This window comes from Triticum aestivum, chromosome 7D (genome assembly GCF_018294505.1).
Source record: "Triticum aestivum cultivar Chinese Spring chromosome 7D, IWGSC CS RefSeq v2.1, whole genome shotgun sequence".
In the NCBI taxonomy this organism is placed as follows: domain Eukaryota; kingdom Viridiplantae; phylum Streptophyta; class Magnoliopsida; order Poales; family Poaceae; genus Triticum; species Triticum aestivum.
This window is the reverse complement of record NC_057814.1, coordinates 8,677,962-8,698,619: the sequence shown is the minus strand read 5'-3', so window position 1 is coordinate 8,698,619 and position 20,658 is coordinate 8,677,962. Positions and strand designations below refer to the sequence as shown.

The window sequence follows — 20,658 nt, the reverse complement described above, 5'->3', positions numbered from 1 at the left end:
GCGCAAAGAATGGTTGCAAATCTCCAGATTTTTGTTAGTAACAGTAGTTGTTGATTTAGAGGCTCTAGATGAGGCACTGAGGTTGATTTGTACGTGCTACACAAAATTATTTTTGAAAAAAATATATAGTTGAGCATCTCAGCAAGTGGCTACTAACGCCAATTCCACTCATGTTCCTACAAAGTTCACCCATATTGAAATAGAAACATGTACCTGTTACCACCTTGGTTAGAGCACCTAATTGAAATACTAGGGTTGTGTGTATACATTAATACAGCACGCATCTACAAGCCACAGCTGTCCTTCCTCATAGTAGGAAATTTTCACCCATGTTACTGCAAGTTCATCCACACTAAAATAGAAACATATACTTACCTGCTATCACCTTGGTTTGAGCATCTGCCTGGTGGCTACTGACACCGGCCTAATCGAAATACTACCGCTGTGTATAAATATATAGCACACATCTTGAGGCACAGCTAGCTTTCATCATGGTAGGAAATTTCCACCCATGTTACCACAAGTTCATCCACATTAAAATAGAAACATCTACCTGCTACCATCTTGGTTTGAGCATCCGGCTGGTGGCTACTGACACCGGCCTAATTGAAATACTAGCGCTGTGTATATATATAGCACACGTCTTGAGGCACAGTTGGCTTTCATCATGGTAGGAAATTTCCACCCATGTTACTACAAGTTCATCCACATTAAAATAGAAACATCTACCGGCTATCACCTTGGTTTGAGCAGACTGGTGGCTACTAACACCTAATTGTAGGGCTGTGTGTGTTTGTGTATATATATCAGACATCTTGAAGCACAACTAGCTTTCATCGTCGTAGGAAATTTTTACCATGTTACTATAAGGTCATCCATATTAAAATAGAAACAAGTAACTAACAAACAAGGCGTTTTCCATCCACCAGAGATGGCCCATTTGGGAAATGTGAGCCCGGAGAGTAGTATTTGGTTGTAAAATGAACCTTTTTCCATGTGTTTTCTTGAACTTTAACTTTTTTTTAATCTGGTACTTGTAAATCATATGTGTACAGATTTGTCAGTAGAAATACATTCATACCATCTAAATTTAACTACTGTATATTTCATAAATAAATTATACTAGAATCTAGTGGTCCAAGTTATGTTTTGAACCATGGCCATGTGCAAAGGGGACCAATGTGAAAAAAAAAATATTGGTAGCATCATATGTAGTGCAAATAGTTAACTCCTCCATGAAGGAAGAGTGGAATGGAGGCAGGCACTTCTAGCTACCCATGAACCGGCCATGGCTGCTGTTGTGACCTCTTCTATATCCAGGAAACTCAATGATCTGATCTCCCAACCAGAGTGAGAGAAAGGGGCCGGCCAGGGAGATGGAGGCTGCGGCAGCCACTGCTTTTGCCTGTAGGATTGCGCCAAAGCTGTTGGCATTCTTAGCTACAAATCACAAGCTTCGGCAGAACCTGGAGCACGACATCACCTACATCAGAAATGAGTTTGCGTTGATCTCTGCCGCCATTCAGCAAGATGACGACCACCGCTGGAGGAGCCGACCCAGCAGAGACCACATGCAGAGGGCCTGGGTCAAAATCATACGTGACCTGGCGCATGCCGTCGAGGACTGCATCGACCGCTTCATGCACCGGGTGACCATCTCCGGGACATCGACATGGCTTCGCCAAGCTGTTCACCGGGTGCAGACGGTGACAGTCCGTAAGGAGTTTGCCAAGGCAATCCGTGAGATCAAGAAGATATCACAGGAGTCATCCAAGCTGAGAGAAACTTATTACAGCGCCAGCATAGCTGCTGGCACCTCCTCTTGTTCAGCAGCGTCGTCGTCAGTGGCAAGTGAGACGACGACACAGATGGCGATAGATGACACTCTCTCAGCTGGCAGATCTGTTGGCATGGATGCGCCCCAGGATGAGCTTCTTGAGCTGATCCAGCAGCAGCAACAGCAGCTCAAGGTGATCTCCATTGTTGGTTTCCATGGCATAGGCAAGACTCTCCTTGCCAGGCGTGTGTACCACAGAATGGAGAACCAATACGAAGCTCGGGCTTGGGTCTCTGCAGCAAAGCAAGGGGTCCCAACAAATGTTCTCAAGCAGATACTCCAGCAACTTGGTATCCCCACCAATGGTGGAGGCAACTTCAACAAGCTCTGTGCAGTCCTCAGACTATACCTTGGAAGCAAGAGGTAAATAATTTAAGCTACTTGTTTCCAAACCATATTGGTAATTTTTTTCAACTCCATCTGTGTTTGACGATTTGATCTCGACCTACAGCAGCCTACATCTTTCATATTTTTGCACAGTTCAGCAATTTTCCTAGCTAAACTCACTAGTGTCATCTTCGCGGGTACAAAATGGAATTTACTCTGAATTATAATTTCCACTTGATATCTCTCCATGTCAATTCTGTCTGATCATGTACTCCTCCTGGTAGGTTCTTCATCGTCATCGATGACATGCAGACGGAATTTTGGCATGATATAAAAGATATCTTTGTGGGGCTGAGCGGTAGAGTTCTGGTGACGACGGCCATTCAGTCAGTAGCAAATGCCTGCAGCAGCTCAGCAGCTCATGATCATGTGTATGCAATGAAAACTCTTGCTGATGAACATTCAAGACTACTGTTTTTCAAGGAAGCTTTCCAAGACGACAATCCGCCAGTCAATAAGGAGGATCAGCTTGGCTCAGAAGCACTGAAGAAGTGTGATGGCTTACCCCTTGCTCTTGTCACCACAGCTCGGTACTTGCAAAGCACAGGTAATCCGACACGTGAAAACTGGGCAACATTATGCCACAACCTTGGAGTACATCTGGAAACAAAAGAGATGTTGGCAAGAATGAAGTGTGCGCTTGTCCATAGCTACACCAGCCTTGTTAAACATGATGTCAAGACATGCTTGCTCTACCTAGGTATCTACCATACTGGTCGTACTGTCAGGAGAGGAAACTTAATAAGGAAATGGTGCGCCGAAGGGTTTATCCAAGGAGATTATATGTGTAATGCTCTGGATGCCGCTGTCGCCAATTTCAGAGAGCTGGTCAACCGGAGTATCATCCAGCGTACAGATGCCAGCAGCAAAAACATCAAAGATCAGGTGAAGACATACCGTACTCACGGCATGATGCTGGAGTTCATCCTGCACATGTCCAAGTGTGACAACTTCATTACCTTGTTATATGATCAGCTGGCTCCCCCACCCCCACCCAGTAAAGTCCGTTGGCTCTCCCTCCATGACGCAAGTGCCAGAGTAGCCAATGATCTATCTCTTGTCCGGTCTCTGACAGTCTTCGGCAAGGCACATGAATCCGTCTTGTATTTTTCCAAATATGAACTGCTGCGGGTATTGGATCTGGAAGAATGTGGTAACCACTTGGAGGACAAGCACCTTAGGGAGATATGCAACAACCTGTTGCTGCTTAGGTACCTAAGCCTCGGGGCCGCTCTTACAGTTACAGTGCTCCCCAAAGAGATAAAAAAGCTTCAACTTTTGGAGACGCTGGATGTGAGAAGAACCAGGATAGAGATTCTGCCCACACAAGTCATGGAGCTGCCATGCCTGATTCACCTATTTGGAAAGTTCAAACTCCAACAAGGTGTAGGTGGCCGGAAAATGCTTAAGCTACAAACTTGGTGCTCAGAGAATAGCAAATTGGAAACAGTGGCAGGATTTGTTGTGGACAACAACAAGAGCCAAGGATTTGCACAGCTCATGGAGCATATGAAGCACTTGACAAAGGTGAAAATATGGTGCCAGCAGTCCACTAATAATAGTATGGATCCCATTTCCAGCGGCAGCAGCAGCAGCAGCAAGTACACTCATCTCTCAGAAGCCATCAAGGGGTTCATCAAAAGAAGCACCGATAAAAAAGCTCATTCACTGTCACTGAGTTTCAATGACAGATGGTGCCAAGACTTGCTCGTGAACTTATCCCTAGAAAAAGAACAAGCCTCCTCCTGCTATCTTAGCTCGCTCAAGGTACAAGGGGGCAACATATGCAGCCTGCCTCCATTTGTTACCATGCTAGGTGGTCTCACTAGCCTGTGCCTTTCATCCCCTCATCATCAGCTGAGTGGGGATATTCTTGCTGCCCTGAGCAGAGTGCGCTGCTTGGCGTACCTAAGGCTGATTGCATCCCAACTGGGCAAACTTGTCATTGTAAGAGGTGCACTTGGAAGCCTGCGGCGACTATGCATCGTGGTTGAAGTCATGACTGAACTGGAAGTCCAAGAGGGAGCTCTGCCGCTCCTCGAGTCGCTCCAGCTGCTATGTAAGGATCTAAATGGCTTTTGCAGCATCATGATCCAGTCCCTGGGACGTATTAAGGAGGTCACCCTCCATGATGGAGTCAATGATGAAACAAGACAGAAGTGGAAGGAAGCAGCAAAAAACCACCCCAGACGCCCGAAGCTCTTGTTTGTTAAGACAGCAGAAGATGTTGATATGGGAAGTGAACCTGCAGACAATTCTGAGAGCCCTACGGTGCCAACCAATGATACGACATTACCAGTGACAGCGCCCCACGATGCCATTTCTACTGGACAGTCTGGTAACCAAGTATTGTGCATCTCATTTTACTTAATTGTTGGTACTTTGGTTAATTATTGGTGTTGAGTTATATATACTCCCTCTTCACGCATCTATGTGACATTTTCTATTGTGCAGTACAAGTTGATGGTGATGATCTGCAACAGGATGATGATGAGAAAGAAGATACAGATAAAATTGATATGCTAGTGGATTTTGTTAGCAAAACTTGTCTGGGCACTATGATGAACAAGGAAAGTTTTGAACAGGGGATGGAAGGAATGGTGGTGGGTGAGAATAGAAGAAAGAGGGCTAGGACTGTTGGTGAAGGCAACTCAATGGACAAGGTTTTTGATAGGGTGAAGCGCAAGAACCCGGAGGACATCCCAGGTAATTTACACATTCCAACTATCCTAAATTTTCTGATGTTTCTCTTGGTGACATGGCTAGTAAAATTGGGGTCACGTTTGGAAGTAATATTCTGGAGGTAAATAAATCTATTCAAGTGATTAGAGATTTAGAAGCTGCTAGATAAGTGTTCTATAGCTGGCAAGGAGAAGTCCGAAAAGTGTGTCTCTGAATTTTGATTCTGTCTATGCCCTGTTTCTAAATATCTGCGGAGTGTGGTTAGTGGAAACTGAATATTCAGGCTATTCCTGTTTCTTTTAACTTTTTGTGCAGTTGGGCTCTGAAGTTTACTGGAGATGTTAGAAATCTGGTGGCTGTTGGAGACGTTGCTTTAATTTGGACTATATGGAGATGTTAGAAAGCTTGGGTAAATCTTTCTCAGGGGTGAGGACAGGACTTAACTTTGCTCTGAGTATCAGGTTGGCATCTGGCGTTTTACATAGCCGTCATTTCTGTTGCTTCGGAAACTGGTCTGTCTTTTCATTCTCTGGCATGTTTACATGCTACTGGTGAATCCCCATGTGCTGCCGCTCGCGACAACGCCATACCAGACTGATACGGCTATGGTGAAGACGGTGAAGTGCTTCCAATAAGCTTCTCATTTTAAGTTTCTACCTGTACTGCAACATAAGTTTACTTTCATGCATGTCTGATTTGGTGGCTTTCTGCTGTGACAGAGTTCACCATGTATGTTGTTGGATATGTATTTGGTGCCAGTTAACTTTTGATTGACATCTGTTCCACAAAACTTAGTAACCATCCTTCATCCAGTTACAAGACCACATATATGTTGTTTATTTTGCTGGCAATAATATATGTTCCTGCATTTTGTGGAGAGCTTTTTTTCTTTTTTACTTTCTTTTTATTCCCATGCTGGTATGCGATCGTTGCCATGGTTTCCTCCTTATTAATAACTTCATGGTCATGCTGGTATGCTATAGTTTGCATGAAACTAAGGCCAAAGAAAGAAACAGTTCAAGAGAAAACGGCTTTGTTCACTCTAGTTTGTGCTGACCTGTCACAACTCAGACAGAAGCTATGTGCTGGTCACCGGAGATGGATGGCGTTCCTGGCAGGAAGTGGGCTACAACCACGGGACAGGAGCTGCACTGAGCACACCGGTTAAGGTTTCCATCAGAGTTTCGGCGGCGCGCACACCGGCTTCTCCCACCTTGCTGACACGTCGCTCAGATCTTTCTTGTATGCAAATGAGGAGCTCTGATCATGACAAGCAAGAAACCATGTTGAAATTCCTGCACTAATGAATCTGAACCGTACCTGCAACACACTGTGCAGACTTGAGTCCCTTGGCGACAATCTGAGACTGGTACGCGCGCAGGGGGAGCGGTCCAGCACGGCCTCTGGCTGAATCTCTAGCCTGCTGGAAATTCCAGGGTAGGGTTAATCGCCGAATAAAAGTAGTGGAATTGGTACAGCACGAAATAGATAGGAGTACCTAAATCATCATCGGCGTCGAAGAAGCAGCCCAACGGGGAGACATCGAGCGCGTCCCTGCGGACGCGGCGGTAGTTCTTGTGTCCTTGGCGTGTGCGAATTGAAATGCGTCCATGGAGAGAGGTCGTGGTCAGCCAGGGAGCGCCGCCGGCGGCGGAGGAGGCCGGAGGCGCCATCGCCGGTTCTGGCGAGGGGCGAGGGTCTCCTCGAAATCCTCGATGGGTCACGGAGTAGCGCGGTGGTCTCCGGCAACTTGCTGCGGTGGTGGTTGGCCGCGGGTGGGCGGCGCCGCTGCTGCGACCAATCCGGCGAGTGCATCCAAAGGGGAGGGAAGCAAATGACAGGTGGGCCCATGCCCTGGCCTAGCACAAAATCTAGGTCAACACTGGTCAAACTGGGGAAAGGGTAGCAATAGTGAGGGGTCTTCGTGGACCGTATTGGAATGACCAATCGTAATTTTAACTTTTGATGATTTGCTAAATCTCATGTGTGTGAATTTTTTTTTACTTTGAATCTTTCTAAAGGCATCTGGGGCAATGTGTTTCTGATTACAGCAACAATAATAACATCACCAATACGAGCATATCGCTGATTTTCAAACTCTCTACTATATTTTAAAGGGTCTGAGGTTGAATTATATTATTTTGATTTCGTTTTGTTATTTCAATGTAAAAGGATAAAAGAATATTGTTTGTCCGGAAAGACCACCCGAGCATTTTTTTATATCTTCCATACTTGTGGCGTTAGCCACTTTTCTTTACGTGAGGAGCGGCGACAACGTGAGGAGCGGCAGCATCGAGGGTCGGCCATGGCGAGAGCGAGTCCGAAACTTAATCGGACCAACCCGCACACGCACACGAAAATCAACGAGGCGCCTAGACCAGCTCTCGCTCAAGGTGGGTGCAACTAGCGTCGTGCATCTCTACTCGCCGTCCCGCACGAGCACTCACTCCTACTGCCTCTCCGTCGATGCTCGCCACACACAGCATCGTCGTCTCGCCCATGGTCACTACTTCCTCCTCGCCATCAAGGAGAAATGTTTGCCGATTGTAGCTTTTTTTTTGCCGGATGCAACCCATCGCAGCACCACCGTAGCTGCAGCAACATCATTCTGTCATTGGTTGTAGCATATCGCCCTGCCGGTCACAGCACCTCGCCTCGGTCACAACACCACACTTCGCTTGTTCCAGCCTGTCGTGAATCGCCTAGAGCCGAGCGAATCAGGCTTGCACATTAGCGTAGTCGCTCGCTGCCGCTCGTATGTCGTTATAGGTTCGCTCACTCCGCTTCATTTTTATTTTGTTATTTCTTTGTTTTTACTGGTTTTCTTTGATTTTTCTTTTTAATTTGTATTAGTTCCTTTTTTTCTTTTTTCACTGTTTTTCTTCGTTTTTTTCTTTCTTCATTATACTTTTTTTTGTTTCTTTCTTAGTTTTCTTCATATACTTTTGGTAATTTTTCCTTTATTTTTTTTGTCGATTTTAATTGGTTTTTATCCTTTTCAACACATCTACTTTTCTCAGTACTCAATGTACATTTTTCACGCATTTGTGAATTTGTTCATACACTTTGGACATTTTTTAAATACATGATCTACATTTATTTTAGAAATACATGTTTCGAACATTTTTTATACACGGTAACATTTTCCAAAGGCATGCTGTACATTTTTTGTAATGGTAATAATTTGTTTTGAAATGGCGCAAATATTTTAATTACATGGTGCAAAAATATTTAAATTTTTGATGCAAATTTCTTGGAAGCACGTGAATATTTTTGAATAAACACTTTTGAAAATATTATGATCATTTTTTCGAATCATGGTAATCTTTCTCTAAAATGTCATGTACATTTTATAATGATTCCAAATGTTTTTTACATTACGAAAAAATGATTTAATATCACACACAGTTATTTTTAAAATGTAACAAACACATTTCTGAACTTGTGAACATTTTTGTAAATGTAACGTACATATTCTTGAACACAAAATCATTTTTCCTGAATTACACGAACATTTTTACGTGACGTAAACACTTATTTTAAATGTCAAGTACTTTTTTTATATGTGGCATTTTTTACATATCCCGCAAAATAATCTTACAATTTTTTTACTCATAATTAAAAATTTAAATGCATGATTAACATTTTGAACAAAATGTGTATTTTTTTTGTAAGATGTATATTTAGAATATTTATAAAGATAAACAATGAAAAAGAGAAAACATAAATATGAAGTAAATACGTAAAGACATGATGATGTTAGACTGATGTCAGCATGACACATCCACGTCGTTACTAGACCGGCCAAGCAACCTTTTTCCGTTTTATTCTTCTATTCCTTTGTTTGGTTGGGTTCTTTTCAATTTGTTTTTTCTTTGTCGGAACAAGGGTATGTGCAGTAGCCTTGGCAGGCGTTCGGGATTGTTTTCCGCCATGTGTTTTCTTGTGCTGGGCTGCCATTTTTCCAGAGGAGAAGGGAGGGGAAGCTGTCACCATTTTACATACTTCTTTATCCTTAAAACAGTATTTTACAAGAAATTAAGGCAAAAATTACAGGATCTAGTACACTTGCCCCCAACCCACCTCACGCTTACTGAAAATGGTCTTCCCGTATAATTATGGCAGGCAAGAAAACGCCTAAAAATATATCGACAGAAGGTCAGGCCATTGTTGCGCCGTCGTTTGAACACTAGGCCGCCAACGCCCCAACGCCACCGGAATGCCACGGCATCGCCACCGGATCGCCGGATCATTGTTGTATCGCCGCCGGCGGCCCGTGCTGTTGTGTCGCCATTACCACCACGCCAGGCCACCACCCCTGGCCGCACCTCTTCATCCACTGTCGCATGCATGTGTCACTGACTTGCGGCCCTGGACCATTAGCTAGGTTTATTTAATGTAAAATAGGCAAAAAAGAAATTGATTTTAGGGGAACAAGTTTATTAGAGCTGAGAAAGGTAGTCATCAGACAACTTCCTAAATTATACGGACATCCTGTTAAACAACTTTTCCAAATCTTGTCATGTCTTTGAGAGAACAAAATTCATAAAACTTTTTGTGATGTGTGGATTGCAAAATCCCTATATTTTCCATGGCAATTTTAGACAGAGGTGTTATTCTTGAAAACATGGCAATTTTCTTATCTTTTTTTATTACTTGAACATGGCAAAATAACGAGGAAACGTATTTCACACAAAACATGGCAATTTTTTTTAAGATGACATGGAAAATCTTCGGCAAAACCACATGTCAAAATTTTAGAAATTTGTTAAAAAGTAAAAATAAATGTCAAAACTATATTTGTTGTACCCATAAGTAATTTTTTGCTTGGTACCATGGAAAATATATTTGGACCATGGCAAATTCCTCAAAATTCATAAAAGTGTTGGCCATCCGTGGATTGCAAATTCCAATTTTAGATGGAGATATTATTCTAGAAACATGGCAATTTCTTATCTTTTTCTTATTACTTGAACATGGCAAAATAGCGAGAAAACATTTTCACAAAATCTTTGGCAAAGCCACAAATTTTTAGAAATTTATGAAAAGTAAAATAAAAAAAATGTCAAAACTATGTTTGTTGTCCCATGGCAAAAAAAACTTACTTTTTCATGATGGAACTTTTTTTTATTGTACCCATAGCAATCTTTTGTTTGGTACTACGTAAAATTCCTTTTTACCTTACTTTTCATGATAGAAAATTTATTTGTTGTACCATGGATTTTTTTTTACCATGGCAAATTCCTTAAAAAAAACTATCACTATGGCAATTTTTTTTTGTATGATGGTAATTTATTATAGGTACCATGGAAAATTATAACATTTGACCATGAAAATTATTTTACTTTTAGTTTTAGTTTTGCATGATGAAATTTTTTAATTGTTAGTACCATGGCCTTTTTTAGTTTTTTTTGTCATACCTCACAATTTATTATTTGTTACTATACAATTTTAAATTCCTTTAGTGAATTACCATTTTTGAATGATGGCAATTTATTTATGTTCACATCATTGAATTGTTTTAACAACCCATGGTGAATTTAGTCTTAATACCACTGTAAATTATTTTGTTTATAGCACGGCAATTTTATCTTAACAATAATGGCATACATAGCATTGTTAGTTTAGGAATTTTTATCATGCCAACTTATTTGTTTGTGTGTTTCAAGATGAATTTTCTTTTTAAATACATAATCTTGAACACGGTCAAACATTTTTTTAACACGTAGGTGTTTTTTATCAAGAACCTGGAACTTCTCTCATGCGTATTCACATGTCATTTTTATTTATTTTTCCCACAGTACATATAGGAAAACAAAAAAATCATTGTGTGGTGTTTTACCGATATATTTGCCTTCGTTTTGCAATGGATTTTTTTTTGAGCTTTGACTGCTGGCGTCCCAGTAGAAGAGGTTTGGCCGTTGGTGGGCTAGTAGAGGATGTGTTCGCGCAGTGGAGTGTGTTGTAGCGAACTAAACGGTTCGCTCATTCCCCGCTGGTAGATCGAAAGAGTTTTTCGATCTGACCAAGTCCCCTTATCTGGGCCCATATTTAATCTTAAATTTTTATATTTATTTTTTGTCATGTGTTAAATTGGACTATCAGTTACATGTCCATTCATCCTAGCCCTTTCCTCCAAGCATAGACAGTTTCAGCTTCTATCTGAACTCTGAAGGTCTTGTTGCGGCAAGCCGTTTGTCCCCGGCGACGGCAAGACTGAATCTATTCCCTGAAGAAACCAGCCGCATCATCCACCTTTAGGGAGGGCTCGCTTGGTTGGTTGATATGTTTGAAGTGTCTTCCTTGAAGCTTCCTCATGTCCACACAGGGTATAGCATGGTTGACTAGAGTCGGTGCTGATTTAATCCTTTTTCGACCGGTAATGCACGCTTGCACTAGTGGTCAACTTGACTACACAACCAACCTGCCGGCAAAAAATAAAAAAGGACTACACAACCAACCAACCCCAGTCACACCGAGTTAGTTACCACGTTGCTTTTTTATGTTGGAAATGTGCCTTCAAGTTATTCACTTCAGTAAGTATAGTAGATAAAGAGGTAAATACACTAGAAATCCCAGAACTTGTACGCAACGTTCAGTTTAGTGCATAAACTTGTAAAATACGTGTTTCTGGTCATCTAACTTGTCCTCTTGTTCATATACGGTGCTTTCTACGGTATCCTGTCGTATCCCTATGAGTGCCACATGGAGGGCCCACTGTCAGTGGCTGAGATGGTGGTAATCCGCATGCACTTTTTTAGATAGCACCCTTGTATTTTATTTATTGACGTAAAAAATTCTAAAATAAATGGAAAACATTGGAACGTTTGTGGGATTTGAACCCACGACCTGCTGTGATTCGCCCAGGACAGACAGCCACTCGACCAGCTGAAGTTTTACATTAAATGTATACAATTTGCTTTATATAACATACACCATACGAATTAAAGTAAAAATCAAACCGGGAAAAAACGGAAACCCCACTTCAAACCGGCGACCTGTTGCACTAAAGCGGGCGTCCTAACCAACCACCTAATGTTACTTCATGTTTATTTGAGACTACTAAGATATATATCCAAGTGTAAAAGTACACGTTCCGAACTACATTTTCTCTTATCTAGATTATTAATTTAAAATTATTTGAATTCAATTCAGACAAAATTCCCGTTGATTTTTCCGAATTTTTCCATTACTAAAACCGAAGTTACTTGGACTACTATTATGAAAAAGTTCAGACCTCGGCCTCGAGGACGTAGTCCGAAAGAAATTTGTAAACATTCATTCTGAACAATATTTTCTTTTATCTAGATATTCACATTCAAAGAATTTTTTTTATGATTTGTCACAAAAAATTATGTGCATTCATTTTGACCTATATTTTTCTTTATCTAGATTTTAAATTTTCAAATTATTCAAATTCAAAACACAATGTCGTTGATTTATCCAAAATAATTTAGGTACATTCATTATGCACTATATTTTCTTTGATCAAGATTTTAAAATAAAAATTGTTCCATTTCAAAAAAGAAAGTTGATTTGTCCAAAAAATTAACGTACGTTCATTCTACACTATATTTCCTTTTATCTAGATTTTAATTTTTAATTTTTTCAAATTCAAACAAAAATATATTTGATTTGCCCTGAAGAATTTATGTACATCCATTCTGCACTGTATGTTCTTTTATCTAGATTTTTAAATTTACATTTATTCGAATTCAAGCATAAATTGAGTTTATTTATCCAAAAAACATATGTACATTCACTGTGCACTATATTTCCTTTTATATAAATATTTAAATTTAGAATTAGTCGAATTCAAACAAAAATTCCGTTGATTTGTCCAAAATAATTTACGTATATTCATTCTACATTTTATTTCCTTTATCCAGACTTTAGAATTTTACAAAATCAAATTCAACCAAAAATTTTGTTGGTTTGTCCAAAATAATTTGCGTTCATTCATTCTGCACTATTTTTTGCAGGAATATACATTTAAAGTTAGGTACTATGTGCAAAAAAAATCTATCTTTGCGTAAAAAAATTAAACATAGCTTGCTGCCATTGGAATACATAAATTTTATACTATACATACATAGCAGTTTTATCGTTTTTTATCTCTATTTATCACTGATAAACTAAAATCAAATCTATCTTACAAAAAAAAAACAACACACAAGATAAAATTTGTTTATGTTATTAAGTGTAGTTGTGGCCTGATGGTTGGCACTTGTACACGATGCCATAGTATCAAACTGGGGCTTTCCCTTTTCAGCAAACCCTTTTGTTGTTTTAATTTCTATTTTTATTGATGCAGTACGTGTTAAATAGCTTTTACTGTGCATTTTAGCGTCAACTGTTAGTTGGTCTAGTGGCTCTCTATGCTAGGCGGATCGTGCTAGCTCCTCGGTTTGAATCCCATCATGCGCTACAGCTTCTTTCATTTTATTTGAGGATTTTTTGTGTAAAAATAAATAGAATGTATGGGTCCTTTCTTACAAAAAAAACCCAGCCTCAGCCACTAACGGTGGCCCTGCCACGTTGGCATGCGTAGGGATACGGTAGGAAGCACTATATATGAATGAGATGACAAGTTAGATGACCAGAAATACGTATTTTACAAGTTTATGCACTAAACTGAACGTTGCGTGCAAGTTCTATGACTTCTAGTGTATTTACCTCGTAGATAAACGAAAGTGCTCTCCACACGGCGGTGTCGTAGATAAATACCAAGTCCGGAGTCACTTGTATTGCCATCAGTCAACCACTTGCACTGTGTGCCCTATCCCCTATGGCACGTCACAGTCATTTCTAGCTGCATTCATGGGTCAACCACGTCAATCATTTTAGCTGCATGCACCTTCTATTTTGAAACGACCGCGGGTGCGGCACTCCGGCGCGTGACGAGGAGATGCATGCAACCGAAATGTCTCAGACTTTCCACGCTCTCCAACGCTGACCGTGGCACTATGCAGCCACTTCGATTTCATTTCATACACGCGCACTCACTCGAAAACGTTCGCACTGTGCTCAAATGGAGCCACACCCACGAGGCAGATCCGGCTCGTACGTGCCCCGTCATGTGAATGCACACATTTACATCTTACCTCTACTCTCTAGAAGCATATTCGTTCTTCGATGCACAAAAACGACGAATCTTAAGCTGTCAGAAAATCTGAAATAAATTCAAAATATACACAACCATCGAGGCCAAGTTTATGACTTGAGCGCCGGTTGATCGGGTTCAGCACAAAGAAGCTAACCATCTCAGTCATGTTTAGTTCATGCATGTAGATCCAATTTGAAGCAAGCATTTTGTAATTCATTCGTGAATGTAGTGTTTATCTCGGTCATATTCTAATAGTAAATTAAGCTGACATAATACTACCTGCACTTCTACAAAAGCAGCAGCTAAAATAATAATTGTACTATTAGACTGTGAAGATGGAAGCCTGCCAAAATTTGACAGCAAATGTTTTCAACGTACGACCCTTGACCGTGTTCCCCTACCAAACTTTGACCGTGTTCTACTGTTTTCAGGTAATAAAACAGCCCAAAGTAGACATTTTTTCTTCTTCTTTTGGCACAAAAGCAGACTATTATTTGAGTTCCAAGTTTCCCATTCATGGATAGCAGTGTTGGTTCACTTTCAACGAAAATTCTGCCATCTCGGTAGGTATACTACGTTCAGCACACAATAGTTCACTCATTACAGTAGTACACAACTTTTTTTTTAATAATGTTTTGAAATTTCAAACACTTGATTGTATTTAAACCGAATTGAAGTGTGAAATGAAAACCAAAATCACTGACTGAACTATTGAAGTTAGCCTTGCTATGGCTGAAATATTGTTTGAAACTGAAATTCAAAACCGGCGGCCTCTTCATTAATGATCATATGGGACGTTCTTGAAAAATAAATAAAAATAGAGTGATCATATATGGGACAAATATAGCAAGTGGAAGCGGAAGGAAGTTGACGGGATATTTCTTTCTCCTGTTTTATGATTTTTGAGAAGGCGAATTAGTTTGGATAATATACCCTAAAAAACATGCCAAGTCAATTTGTAAGACCATTCTGAATGTTTGACGACCATGTTCCATGTATGTTAGTTTATTCATCTCTATATAAATTGACCAAGAAAAAGCTTGTTTGCCACACCATTCGGATGAACACCAGCCGTTCTTGACGTTGCTGCAGGGATAGTACCTTATCCTTTGGGGCCGATTGGGCGCCATGGCCGGCGGACGAGGCAAAGCCAAGCCGCTCGAGTTCACGCCGACATGGATCGTCGCGTCCGTCTGCTCCATCATCGTCATCATCTCCCTGCTCTTCGAACGCTTGCTGCACCGCCTAGGCAAGGTACGTGGATGCCTGAGTGCGTGCGTCCACCATGTGCAAGTACAATGCATCACCAGCTAGCTGACTATTATTTCATTTCCACGCAGAGGCTGAAGAAGAGCCGAAAGAAGCCGCTGTATGAGGCCCTCCTGAAGGTGAAGGAGGAGCTGATGCTGCTGGGGTTCATATCGCTGCTGCTCAACGTGTTCCAGGCCCCCCTGGGGAAGGTATGCGTCCGCCGGAGCGCCATGCGCCACATGCTTCCCTGCAAGCCGCCGCCGCGCCGGCCGCGCAAGACCGAGCACTTCGCCGATGCTGTGTTCACCGGCGTCATGGATGGGGCCAGGCGGCTCCTGGCCGGAGGAGGCGCCACCGACGAATACTGCCTCAAGAAGGTACTAGCTTCAAGAGCCTTGCTTCGGTAGACACACACACACACCCCCCAAACAAAACGTAGAAGGATACGTATACCACGCGCATGGCAAAAAAAAAAAATGTCACGATCTACACGCCGGTCCAATCTTCTCGCCCGCCCCATCTGGTCACCCGATCACGGTAGTTCCAACTGGCCTATCGCCGCCGCCGCAGATCGCCGCCGTCAGAACCCCGTCCGACGCCGCCCTCGCCATCCCAACTTCGTCTGTCGCCGCCTCGCACCATCGTCGTCCGTCGCCGCCTCTCACCGTCCGTCCCAACGTCGTCCGTCGCCGCCTCTCACCGTCGTCATCCGTCGCCGCCTCTCACCGTCCATCCCAACGTCGTCCGTCGCCGCCTCTCACCGTCGTCGTCCGTCGCCGCCTCTCACCGTCCGTCCCAACGTCGTCTGTCGCCGCCTCTCACCGTCGTCGTCCGTCGCCGCCTCTCACCGTCCGTCCCAACGTCGTCTGTCGCCGCCTCTCACCGTCGTCGTCCGTCGCCGCCTCTCACCGTCCATCCCAACGTCGTCCGTCGCCGCCTCTCACCGTCGTCGTCCGTCGCCGCCTCTCACCGTCGTCGTCCGTCGCCGCCTCTCACCGTCGTCCTCCGTCGCCGCCCTCGCCGTCCCAACGTCGTCCGTGGCCGCCTCTCACCGGCGACGTCCAACGCCGCCTCCGCAGCACTGTCGCCCCCCGCCGCGGATCCTGCCAAGCATCCGACCGGTTGATCGTCGTGCACGTCGCCGCCTGAAGGCCGTCGTGGAACGCCGGCAACGTCTACACCGCGGGCCAAGTTTTGTCATCCAAACCTAGCGGGCATGGGGCGGGCATGATGGATAAAGTCAGGGATAGTTCGTGCATCTGCTGCTTTCTTTGATGTTGATGTTGGGATGTGGCACTGTGCTTGATCAGTCTAAAGTTTGTAGTTCCACTAAAATATAGAGTACTTTTCTGAATATGAATTTAGAGTGGATGTAAGTAAAATTCTAGCTGTTGGTTATGGCTCATGTTTAAAATATAGTCTTCTCTGAATATGAATTTTACTTGCTTATGGCTGAGAACATATAGAGATTTTTCTGAATTTGAATACTAATGTTGCCCCTAACTGTATAGAATTACTTATGTTTATTGTTTTCTGAATGTGGGCATTGGTGTGTCAAGCACAACATCAATAGTAGTACAGGGACAAGCTGCCTTGGATTTGGCTGTTGTGCATGTATCGCTCCTGGGGAAATTTAGTTGCTGAAATTGTTTATTTCGGAATGTATTTTTTATTTTTTGTAAACGCTATTTTGAAATATAGCATGCTATTAGCGCGCAATAACTTGCATAGCATTTGGAGAAGGGCCTCGCTATATTTTGTAGCGCGATATTTTTTTCGTTGTTTAGGGTTCATCAAAACCTCTTGCCGCAGCGCCGCCTGTACGGACTACCGCATGATTTACAGAACTAGTGTTGCTTTGGGCATGATGCAGTGTACTAAACCTAACACACAATGTTTTGCAGTTCTGTGAGTTAGGCGTGTTGACATGGACGAAGAATCCGCATTCGGGAGGGATGAGAATGATACTGATAAGGTGACTAAGACTGATCACGATAATTTGAACGAAGATGATGACAACAGCGACAATTATTCCGTCTCGTCATATGATATCTTACCTCCGGATGATTTTCATAATAATGACCATGGCGCAAATAGTGAAAACGTAAGTGGCGTATATTTTGATTTTATTTTTGAATTTGCAAAGTATGGCATGGCTAACTATATATCTTTGTGTACAAATTTGCAGGAAGATGTGGATGTTGACAATGTGCAACATAGTTGGCAAGAATCATTTGCAGATAACTTGAGCCAGGTTAGTTGATAGATGTTGTACATCGATCAATAGTATGAATTAAATAATAGTAATTGACATATATATTTTCAAATGAATGTTGTAGGAGGAGTCAGATGGTCCTAGCGGTGATCACGATGAGGGAGAGATCGATATTGAGGAGGCTCAAAGGCAGCAGAAGATGCTTGAGACACATTGGAAGGTCATGGCTATGACCTTTCGGTCGCAAGGGGATGCATACATATTCTACAACAATCACGCCAAAGAGCACGGGTTTAGCATCAGGAAACAGAAGGTGAAACGAGGTGCTTCAGGAATGATACGGTACCGGCGGTTTCTTTGCTCCAGGGCAGGGAGAAGGCAGAGCAAGTTCATAACCATGGAGGGCCGCAAGCGCAGGCTTAGACCGGAGACTCGTTGCAACTGCGGTGCACATATGGTGGTGAAGCTGGACAGAGAACGTGGCGTTTGGTTCGTCGCATCATTCGTGGATGATCACAACCACGCGATGGCTCGGCCCGACGAGGTTTGTTTTTTGTGGTCACATAGACGGATTGGAGATGGCCAGAGGGCTGAGATATTGGCGATGGAAGCGGCCGGGATAAGAAAGTATATTATAATGGACAACTTCATCAGCAGATACGACTCGTACGATAGGTGCGGGCTTATCAGGAGGAACATTTACAATCTTTGTTGCAGAGAAAAAATGAAGCTCATTGCAAAGGGTGATGCAGAGACGGCAGTTGGCATTATGAGGAGCAGGAAGGAGACGGACCCTGAGTTTTTTTTGAGTATGTGCTTGACAAGGAAGGGCGACTGAAGAGTATGTTCTGGTGCGATGCACAGTCGCGGAGGGACTATCAGGACTACGGAGATGTGGCCGTGTTTGATAGCACGTATAGGATGAACTGATACGGTATGCCGTTCGTCCCCTTTGTAGGAGTTAACAACCACCGTTGCACCACAGTGTTTGGTTGTGCTATCATTGCTGACGAGACGGAAGGGACATACGTGTGGCTACTGCAGACATTTATGAAGGCAAACTGTCTGGTGAAGCCAAAGTCAATAATCACAGACGGTGACGCTGCAATGATCCGGGCTATTCGGACTGTCCTTTCAGATGTTTTCCATCGTCTTTGCTCGTGGCATATCGAGAAAAATATGCAGAGGCACCTGCATTACAAGTCACTGGATGAGTTCAGATCGCTCCTGTAGTATGCCACCTCTCAAGCGAACTTTGAGCAGAGATTGAAAGCTTTCTATGATAAGTGGAAGACGGATAGAACTGAAGAGTGGCTTGACAGGATGTACAGGAAGAGGAGACTGTGGGCAGCTTCATATCTTTCCGATGTTTTTTTTCTTGGTATGCGAAGTAACCAGAGGAGTGAAAGCCTCAACTCCTGCCTTCACCTTCAGCTGGACTACGGTATGACAATTGTTGATTTGGTGGTGCATTATGAGAACTGTATAGTTCACCTGCGTGAGAACGAGGCATATGATGACTGCGAGGCATTCCAGAAGGAACCACCGTCTGTTACTGAATATAAAGCCTTGAGGAGCATGCCGCCAAAGTATTCACACCTGCTAATTTCTACATCCTGCAAGATGATTTGCATAAGATGGGTCAGCTGGAGATATTTGAGACGCTCGCGGGAATTGGGCGTCAGACATTCATGGTGACATGGAAGGATAACCACAAGTTCAGGTACAATGTTCTTTGTGAACCAGGTAACTCAGAAGAAACTATTACATGCAGTTGTCTTAGGATGGTTCGGAAAGGGCTGCCATGCAAACACATTCTCTTTGTTCTCCATCATATGAATTTAACTGAAATACCAAAGTGTTGTGTCCTTCATCGGTTGTCCAAACATGCGAGAGATGGGTTGCCTGTGCAGAGGAAGAGTGATATGTTTGGATGGGGTTGGTCAGGGCCATTGGAGAGAGAACGGTATAGTGCAATAACCATTAAAACCGCAGAAGCTGCTCATGTTGCAGCAAATGATCCCTTCTTGTTCAATGAGTTGATGAAGTGTCTGGACAACATAATAGCACAGAAAAAGATTTCAGAGGAGGAACTTATAGGAAGTAGAAGGTATGCTATGCTTAAGAAGGAGGCAAGTAAGGCGCAACAAGTTGAGCCTGGTATTGGTGATCCTCAGAAAGTTTCGACAAAGGGTGCACCTAAGAAGGGGCGGTCAAAGGGGGGCCCCGACGTTACAAAGAATGGTAGGCCAAAAGATTTTACAGAGAAGAAAAGTGGTCCTTTGTGCAGTCTGTGTAGTCTCCCAGGTCATAATAAGGCTACATGTCATTTGAACGAGAAGTAAGATGTTATCTTCTTATTTTTGTTATGTTGCTACTTTGATTTTACCAACTATATTTTCTCACCCATTTTTTTATGTTTTGTTCAGGAACTGGGCGTAGAGATGCAGCTTGGTTTGTAGGAAGAATAAAAGTGGTCGCACGAACCTATGTTGTTTTTTATTCGTACGTGTGTGCAAGAAAACTTGATAAGTCATTTGTTTATGTTTTGTCAAAATATTTATGTAATAATTTTGTATTTTGTACTGTCCTATGTGAAATAGTCTGCAATTTCAGCATTCTGTTTGTTTTGTTTGGATGATCACTGTATCCGGGTTGACTTGGGCGGCAATAGTCTGCAACTACTGCTGTTTCCGGCCGCTCCTTTCTGTCATTTTTATTTCAAAAAGTGAAGTTACAAAAAATAAGCCCAACCACCGCTGCTGGGCCCATAGTAGCTTACAGAACGTACCCAAATCAAGCCCAAAGGCGACTCAGGCGGCTGATCGAGCCCACTAACGGGCCCAGCAACGGGGTCCAACGGGGCACTGGGAGTTATAGACTAGAGGAGTTCGAAACGGGGGGCGGAGGCAGCTATTTAAGCCGCTCCTCGCGCCGCCCCGCTTCCGAGGTGGGACTAAAAACGGCGATGCTGCCCTGCGCGGGCGAGGGGAGGGGGCGTGGGCCGGGGGAAGAGCCCCGCGCGGGCAAGGGGAGGGGTCGTGGGCCGGGGGAGGAGGACGAGTGGCGGCCTGCCTCTAATGCGCCGAACTGGGCCGGCCGGTCACAGCGCAGAATACGGCCTCGTGAGCCCTGCCGAGGCCGCGTGCAGTGCAGTCGCGACGCAACGCCGTTTTTAGT

The 20,658-nt window shown here is 43.1% G+C and overlaps 2 protein-coding genes across 2 annotated transcripts in view; both read left to right on the top strand.

Annotated features, from left to right (window-relative positions):
* Positions 1-1,139: 1,139 nt before the first annotated feature.
* LOC123171593 (disease resistance protein RGA4-like) lies at positions 1,140-6,033 on the top strand. The gene is made up of 4 exons (XM_044589045.1): positions 1,140-2,200; positions 2,449-4,562; positions 4,679-4,930; positions 5,222-6,033. The coding sequence occupies exons 1-4, from the start codon at positions 1,377-1,379 to the stop codon at positions 5,230-5,232; spliced, it is 3,201 nt and encodes a 1,066-aa protein (XP_044444980.1). The 5' UTR covers positions 1,140-1,376; the 3' UTR covers positions 5,233-6,033.
* Positions 6,034-15,137: 9,104 nt separating this feature from the next.
* Positions 15,138-20,658, top strand: part of LOC123168528 (MLO-like protein 1) — a 41,842-nt gene continuing 36,321 nt past the window's right edge. The window contains exons 1-2 of the mRNA XM_044586410.1: positions 15,138-15,266; positions 15,353-15,640. Coding sequence (XP_044442345.1) covers positions 15,141-15,266; positions 15,353-15,640 — 414 coding nt within the window. The 5' untranslated portion in view covers positions 15,138-15,140. The remainder of the gene's footprint in view (positions 15,267-15,352; positions 15,641-20,658) is intronic.